This window comes from Drosophila montana, unplaced genomic scaffold, assembly GCF_035044405.1.
Source record: "Drosophila montana isolate Dmon_TW-CO22-7 unplaced genomic scaffold, ASM3504440v1 contig_2178_1, whole genome shotgun sequence".
Taxonomy (NCBI): Eukaryota; Metazoa; Arthropoda; class Insecta; order Diptera; family Drosophilidae; genus Drosophila; species Drosophila montana.
In genome coordinates, this window is record NW_026997075.1 from 1,449,801 (window position 1) to 1,458,765 (window position 8,965).

Genomic DNA, 8,965 nt, shown 5'->3' on the forward strand with positions numbered 1-8,965 from the left:
CAACAGAATCCGCTGTCGACTACAACTTGGGCTCCAAATTCTAAGCAATTGTCTTTTGCCGCTTGCTGCCAGCGTTAAGGGGATGGGTAGATGGTGGGGTGTGGGGTGTGGGTGGTTCTTGTCACATCCGCTATTCTATTGTCAATATATTTTGTTGTTCTTGTTGTTTCTGCTGTGGCTGTCTTGTTATTGTTGTTGCTTAAATACAAATTGGCCTAAATCAACAAACGAGCGCCAAGTTTTGTGGCGAATATCGCCACAAGTTTTGTTTATTTCACAAGTAACATCATCCCAGTGTCGTCTATTTGCATATTCCGCTCGTGGTGCTGTCACACAGACAAACAGCGAAACACACACAAAACAAACCCTAAATTGAAAACTGGTTTACTTGGCTCACGTTTTTTATATAGAGGATCTATTTACAAGATGGACTCAAAGGGCATCAGGCGGCTGTGCACGCTAGCACATACTCATTTCAATAAAGATAGGGTATATGATCTATTATATTTTAATCGAGAGAGCGAGAGAATGAGGGAGATATCATTTGATACTTCAGAGAAGAATCGCGTCAAATTCGTATACCTTCCTTTCGATATCCAAATGCATCATATATATGGAAATGAATATGTATTTAATGGATATTATTTAAAGAATTTGTGAAAGATCGAGGTAAACAGGATATTTGAATAAAGTACAAAACCAAGCCGCAAAATCGTTGTTTTTGTATATGGTGATAGATATATCTATATGGCATCTGTTTTCTCCTATGTGAGTAATTATTCTTATTTTTATAATAAAATATACTATTACTATCAACAATATCGAAGTTAAGCTTGCACATTTCACATGGCAAACGTAGGAAATATAATAAAAAAATATTCATATAATTATTATTCTTATTATTTCACATAATAAACCTTGCCCAATAAATAAAACTTCAAGTTTCCTTTTATTTGATTTTATTACGTGCACAAAAAAAAATCGAGCTTAGCATCTCGGCAGACATAGATAGACATCTTGTGTTATCGTTATCGGTGCTATCGATTAAATTTCAAACAGCGCACATTTGGCAACTCATCACGGCGCACACGAGGCGGCTGCGTCAAGTACTCCACTGCAAGAAAGGAGTTGGGTTTTTTTGGTGTACATAAGTATATATACATATGCATATATAAGTATATCCGTATATTCATATATATACCTGCCAGCGGATGATAGCCATGTGCATCGGCGCGATAGCAGCGCAGCTCATATTGAGTTGTATGACCGTAATTACGAGGCTGGACATAGAAGCCTTCGACCACCAGACCATGCTGCTGCTGCTTCGAATAGAAGCCACGCTCCCAGCGGCGCACGCCGTTTGGCAGCGCGTAGCTGTGCGGTTGAGTGGGTTAGCGAGTGGGTTGCATTGGCTGCTGGCGGTGACTCACCCAAATACGTAGCTGCCGTCCTCGTTGCGGTCGTTAAAATTGTCACGATACGGATTGTATTCCTGCTGCGGCTCCTGTGCCGCGTCGGTGTCCGTTTCCGTATCCGTGTCCGTGTCGGTGTCCGATTCGTTTTCTGTCTCATCGCTGTCCTCCTCGCTGGACTCTTCCTCGTCACCAGAGTCGGCAAAGCGCTGTGCAGCCTGTGCGCCCGATCTGGGCGCCACAATGGCCGGCTGGCGGCGACTTAGGACGGCCAACGGCGTCGCTGTCAACGGTGCCACAGCGCCGGTCAACTGTTGCCCGAGCACTTGCCTTAGCTGTTCCCGTGTATTGTCGTCGTCGTCCGCGCCAGCAGCAGCACCAGCAGCAGCAGCAACATTGCCGTCGAAGATCTCGAAGCTCTCTGCGAAGGGCAGGCCGGGCGCCAGCAGCTGCTCTGTGGGCACAGGCAATCTCTGGCCAAAAGTGGCCGCAATGCAGCCAAAGCTGATGAAGAGCAGCAGCGGCTGCTTTTTCGTCTGCCCGTACATGATGCTGGACTGATCGGGAAGGTAGGATATTGGGGGTGGGGGAGCGTGTGTCTAATCCAGCGCTGTGATCAGCATTAAATGCGCTGCTCAGCATCAATTGCAACTCATTTATATGAAGCTATCACAAAATCGCGTAGAGTCTCGCCGGCTGCAACAAATCAGCGCAGCAAATGCATAAATTTCTAAGCCCCATTTGCCAAAATGACATGTGATGTAGCATTAATTTGCATTCGCATTGAGCTGGCAAAGTAAAATATCTACAAACGGCGGACATCGGACAGCAAAGCATCGATGACGTGCATTATACGGTCGAAATATCGCATTTGCCAAGCCCGAAACGCTGTGAAATTCTTCGACTGGTTTTGGTTCTGATCTGGGTACTCGGACTGCGACCGGGATTTGTTTACGGGCTCGATAATAAACATTCCCATGCGATGAGCTTTTTGGTTAATTGGGTCAGTCAATCGGCGACCGGTTCTTCAGCTCTGCTCAGCTCTGCTCAGCTCAGCTCAGGTGTGCCGCACAGTGTCCCCAAATATAGGGTCTACTTTCAGGGCTAGCCACAGGCGTTGCTGCAAATCTATAGCATAGTTTTGGACATGCTGCTGTTGCGGTTTCCGTTCGTAATCTGTTTTATCGACCAATTTAACAGTTTGCATTCTTTTTTAATTGGCATACGTTGAAGAGTATTCTTTATAAAGATGTCCCGAGCACTCTCGACTTAATGTAATTTACTATATATAATTTTATGAACTCAGGTTCTTGGCGCGGATTACAGGGTATCTACCAGTCGGGCACTTTCGCCTAGAACACAATTGTTTTCATTTATATTTATTTGTTTATCTGAACTTTCATCGATCAGACTAGAGTCGAGAGCAGAAACTGGGCACAGTTCGAGAAGGTGTCTCTTAGAGATCAGACTTGATCTGAAATCTTGTTAGGGTCCGCAAACGCTCCACTTATTACTGTCCAGCTATCATTAAGCAATTCCCTATTCGCATATCATTTGGTGGAAAAAATGTTGACCCTTTAGAGTTGTGCATTAAAAATGCTCCGGTTGCCGACGCACAACAAGCAGCACAGGAACGAAAGGTGTGGGGCAGGGTTTGGGTTTGCCTAACTTAATCTCAATTTACATTTAACCGTTCGCAATTATTAGGACGGTCACAGTAGGTGGGGGGAGCAGGTGGTTACTCTGATTGTCGGTGCCTGCCGACTGCTGGCGGCGCTGTCAGATTTGCCAGCATCATTCACCCGCAGCGATTTGTCATGCATCATTCATACGCTTGCCGTGTTAATTATGCTGAAATACGGTCTATTAAAGTTTCAGCAGCTACGGCTGTTGGCGTACTCAACCACTTATATTCCGCAAATCACTGCAACCTGCCACAGGGGCACTCTCCCACCGCCTACCGCCTACCGCCCACCTGCCACCCTTCCCTACAGCTGCTAACGCTGCGGTAAAACGTAATTAATGAAGGCGCACTTAAATCATTTTTGTGCGTGGGCGGTTCCCACTAACACGAAACGCGACAAAAGCATCCGCAACAACAACAACAACAACAGCAAAAGGGACTTAAAAAATACAATTAGTTAACTAACAAGTGGGAAAGGAACCAACAGACATAACATAAAAAATACACACAAGGACAAGTGCTCGAAATTGCGAATGTTTTACTTGCTTATACCCAGCAAGCCGTGAGAGCTTCTTTGTCAAATACCCTATAAATGATTAGTTTTAATAAAAAAAAGCTATTCACGTACCCCAAAGCCCAAAAGACTTTTGGCTTCTCATGATTAAGCTTACAATTATCCTAGATTATAAGTATATTTCTATATATAATTTGATAAAAAAATGCTTAAGTATAATCTAATATCAGATATAATTTATATACAAATATAAAATAATTCTTTAGCAATCTTAAAATAAATATAATTCCAAAAAAATCTTTAAAAACATCTATACTATATATTATATAATATATACATATATATATAATAATTCGCACATATGTAATCCTAAAAAAAAAAATATATATAATATAAATATAATATATACATATATGTTATTAAAGTTCTAAACATATCCTTAATTAAAATATGAATAAATAATAATATATTTAAATTTTTAAAACAGAATTTTAAAAAAATTCTTTAATAAAGTATAATATACATAAATATAACATATATATTATATATAAATAAAATATAACACATATAAATATATACGAATTTTTAAATGATATTCTCAAAATTTGCGATATGCTGAATTATTAATTGTTTTAATGCTAGATTTTTGATTTGCTTTGATTAAAAAAATGTTGTATACAAATTTAAAATAGGTCCCCAAATCCCAGTGGAGAAACAAAAAAAAAAAAAAATTCAAGACCAGAAAATCTTATGCTCAAATAAAATACGGCCAGTGAACAGAATTAAAGATATAATCGGCTAACTTAGCCTGAGTACAATATAGATTAGTTAAATCGGATAACCGAAGATAAGACTGAAAAGAAGTCGGCATACTCTCTGTCTGCATTATGCGTAGGGTACAAAAGGGGACAAATGCTACAAGGGGCAGCAGGCCGCGCGCTAAAACGTTTCAGTTTTTCATAAATATTCAAAAAGGTAGCGCACAGTGGCAGCGGCAACAACAATGTGACAACAACAGCTGCTGCAGGTCCTCCATCTGGTTAAAGCAGCTATTCACGACTTTGTGGAGCTGGTCCGCTAACAAGGCGCAGGATTTCTCATTCGACGGGGACAGCTCAGCTCGGTTCGGTTCGGTTATTGCCTTCGTAGCTGTATTTGCTGCTAAAATATATATTCTTATTTAGTATGTGTATGTGTGTGTGTGAGTGTGTCTGTGTATGCGTATATAAAAAAGGAGCAAAACTTTTTCGATTTAAGCAATTTGTATATATATTTGTATGTATATTTAGCTATATACAAGCCGCCTAACAGTGTGTCTGCCGATACTAGAGCTGAAGAGCTGAGAGCTTCGAGAGCCGACAGTCCAGGCGAGTCCGTTCCAAAGTTCCAAGGGACACCCAACAAAGAGCGCTCAAAATAAATGCAAATTTATATCGTGGAAAAGTTTTCAATTTGTTTTTACATTTTCTTTCATTCGTCGACGTCGTCGTCGTCGTCGTCGCTGGCAACACAACCTGCAATGTGCGCGTCCGGACACGCCCCCTTCCGACGCCAGATAGCGCCTCCCCGCTAAGCATTTTGTATTTTGCCAGCACAATTTGGCCATTTTTGTGCCATAATTAACGTGCCGCCAGTGCCGGCGGCCGCCACAGTTACCATGCATAGACGCCGCGGTGGAGGCCGAGGCTGAGTCTGTGCCAGAGACCCATGGAAACCAAAGGACGCGTTCGTCCTATGCCTATGCCCAGCATTGACCATATTCTTGGTCAGAGCCGGAAATAAAGATGGTCGAAAGCACTGTGCAAAATATTTTAAGGTCTTAGCGGAACACAATCGAAATTCACAAATGGAATGCCATCCATCATAAAATCAATAATAAAAACAATAATAATAATAATAATAAGGTATATCAATCAATCGATTAGTTGAAATTCTTAAGAATTACCACAAAGATGGAATCACGGTTTAAAGTAATTCCATTGCTTTAAATTTTGCTTCGTAAAACCAGGTTTCCACATATTTAAATTTCATTTATTATTAATGAAATTCTTTATATTTATAGGTTTCTTTTATTATTACTACAAGCCTCACCAAAATGTTTGCTGGTTCGGTTCAGTTCGAACTAATCGTGGTTCCATGCCATATGAAAAATTTGATTTTCAGGTTTGCAGCAACCAGCTTGCAGCTTTGCCAATATGTTGGTTACATTTTCGTGCAGTGTATTTGTTGCTGTCGCCCATTTTGGCCATTTTAGCAACACAGCACTGAGAATGTTAAGGCCAACTGGCAGCAACAGCGGCGGCGGCAGCCAGAGGCCAGGAGCCAGAAGCCAGCCAAATGCCGCAATCAAGTTATTATTAAGTTTTTCTATTTATCCAACATAATTCATAATTTGTTTACAAAGCGTATAATAATATTAACGTCTTGTCTTGGCCATCGTCTCCAGCTTTAGCTACATCTCGGTCGAACGATTGCCGCCTTTGTTCGCAGTCTACGCGACCGCGCTGAATTTTGCTGTCAACCTGGCCAGATAATCAGCTAGAAAGTCGAGACGTGAACTACTGCCACATCTTCTTCTTATTCTTGACGCTGACAGCGTCGTAATCCCATTAGAGAGCCACACGGCGGACCCAAATGCGGGTCGGTGTCTGTTTCGTTAACTAGAAGTTGGAGCTCGCCTAACGGCCAGCCAGTTGGAGGCCGTTGTCTAAAATCGCATTAGCCAAACGAACGCATTTTCCATAGTGACAGCATTTAATATACATAAACATATATATCTGTGTATAACTTGTTGTTGTTTTGTTTTTTTTTGCTGCATTTTTTATTTATGTGCCTCGACTTCCGGGCACAATGGTGCGTAGAGCGTTGCCAGCTAATTTTTTTTTGTCTATTCGTTTCGTGAGTTTCCTCTTCCACTTTACATTTGACACTTTTGGCCAAAGTGCACACGGTTGAGTAGTTTCCGCGGGTGATGCTGAATAATCGTTGAAATATAAAATAAATAAAAAATACATGAGGAATGTGTCGGGCCAAATGAGCAACAGCATCAGCAACAGCAACAGCAACAGCATCAGTCTCCCAGCCAGTTTATGCAAAAGGGAATTAAGTTAATTGAGAGTCGGCGACGGAGACGGCAGCCCGAGCAACGTGTACGGGGGGCCGCAGTCGCAGCCCTGCTATAATTGCGCATAAAAATGAAGCGATTTATATGCGCGTATTTTTAATGTTTCATAATTGGGTAAGCTCATCTAGACTGGGTTCGCTCAGGTTGCTAGATAAGGGATACCGCGGGTGCGCGAAGGGTTACGGTTCACAGTTCACAGTTCACGGCTTACGTTTTACGTTTTACGGTTTACGGTTTATACGTCTACGGCTCGCCGGATGTCTCTGCGGCTGTCTCTCCGCTGTGCTTTGCCGCTGGCTCCGCTTACATTTCCTTCTGAGTGCACAGCGAGATAAGTAGGAAAAGTCGCGCACAACAGCAACAAGCCTCATCTCAACTCATCTCAACTCAACTCAGCCCATAATTTTGCAATTATCACTTGACTTGTACACAATTTCATCCAGTTGCTTGAGTACAATTTATAAGTCTTTAAACTGACGATAAACTGATTACTGATTACATTCGCGTGTTTTTTTTTTTAGGAATCATAAATTTCCAATTTTGGCAGAATACATTTCTATTCCATTCTAAACAGCTGCGCATATATCGGTCGATTTGCTTATATCCATGAACATCCCTTATTAGATATGTATTATAAATCAAGGCTAAAAATTTAGAGAAAATTGTTTGTATCTCGGTTCTTGGTTTCAACCAATGTCTTGCTTTAAAATTGGGTGCGTGAACCACGCATTCCACATTTTTTAAGTTCTTGGTCCGCATTAATCTTTAACATTTTAAATGAAACATGAAAACTGTTATTCAAAATTACACACGATTAAGCCTAACAGCAGGATAGCATCTAGCAAATTCTTAGGATAATATCATTTAAGGTCAGCCAATATGCAACCTATTTTATGTCTCTTTTTTATATATATACAAGTATACTTGAAACGATTCGAGTTAGGGGAGGAGCATGCTGAGAAACGGTTCTCCCCGCTGAGCTTCCCACAAGATGCATAAGAATCGACTAATATACATATATCTAAAACAATTTACTTTTGTATGTACATTAATATAAGCTTACAATTATTAATTATATTCATTTTATATCAATTAGAATTGCGATCTAATGTTTTAGAGTTTTGTCACTCTTGACAACTTGATTGAAAGGAGGTTTTTTATAAAAAATACTGGAGTTCATGTATTAAATCGGTTCAGTTCAAGACCTTGCCATAATTACATTGTTATGAGTCATACACAAACGTTTGCATTAGATTTTTGCTGATATTGAAGTGATATTACAGTTAAAACTTGCTGGTGTGAACAGCGATCGTAGGATTTTATTTGTCCCCTGAAGAGGAGTGTTCCTCTGATAGAGGATGAAGGCATGGCCGGATTTATGTTGTTGTTAGAAAAAATGTACGCCCAAGAGGGTTGTCCGCCTAATAGAAATGTACGTTAGCACAGTTTTCACTGTACACATAATAAAACATAAATTCCCAGCAAACATTTTTATCTTAAAAGAAAAAAGTTCGAAACTAATACTGCGAAGCTTCGAAATGGGAGTTACTTGTCTTACTTTTCTTCCATAGATAAAAATTAGCATACTTTTAGGGAAATTCGAATTCACCAAAAAAATAAGTTGACAAATTAATTTTATAAAAAAAAAAGATACGCTAATGATAGTTCCAAATTTTTCCAGATGTTTTCAGACTTTCTTAAAGTATCCTTAATCCTTTACAACTGTTATAGGATTATTGGCATATTCTTTACGGCAATAGAAAGATATAATATATAAAAAATTTTTTTTTGTTTTTTTTTATATTCCGCAAATATGTAGCTAGAATTTCCTCGTCGATCGTTATACATGCTGAGGATATGTAAGATCTTAAAATTTCGCAAATATTTGACTGGGATTTTGCCATCGATCGACTGCATGTTGCATACACTTGCACAACTGAAAAATGCACAGTTACGGCTCGTGTATGGGTATGGATGGGGGATATAAAGGAGACATCGAACAATGGTTAATTCCCAATGTACTCGTGCAATACGGCCTCATTAAAAATAATATCAAAGTGATTAAATCTCAACTCGCATTACGCTCAAACAATTAGTTGACGAGCTGATAAGAATGTTTATTACCATAAAGCATAAAGTGCGTCGCTGGCTGTCAGTGCAGCCAACAATAACAACAACAACAACAACAACAGCAACAATAACAACAGCAACAACAACAACAAATGATAGCC

At 40.1% G+C, this 8,965-nt stretch overlaps 1 protein-coding gene across 1 annotated transcript; it reads right to left on the minus strand.

Moving 5' to 3' along the window:
* Positions 1–1,037: 1,037 nt before the first annotated feature.
* LOC135427545 (uncharacterized) lies at positions 1,038–1,960 on the minus strand. The gene is made up of 3 exons (XM_064681078.1): positions 1,431–1,960; positions 1,202–1,374; positions 1,038–1,114 (listed from the first exon to the last, which is right to left on the minus strand). Exons 1-3 carry the CDS (start codon positions 1,958–1,960, stop codon positions 1,038–1,040), a joined length of 780 nt encoding a protein of 259 aa, XP_064537148.1.
* Between the last annotated feature and the right edge of the window lie 7,005 nt (positions 1,961–8,965).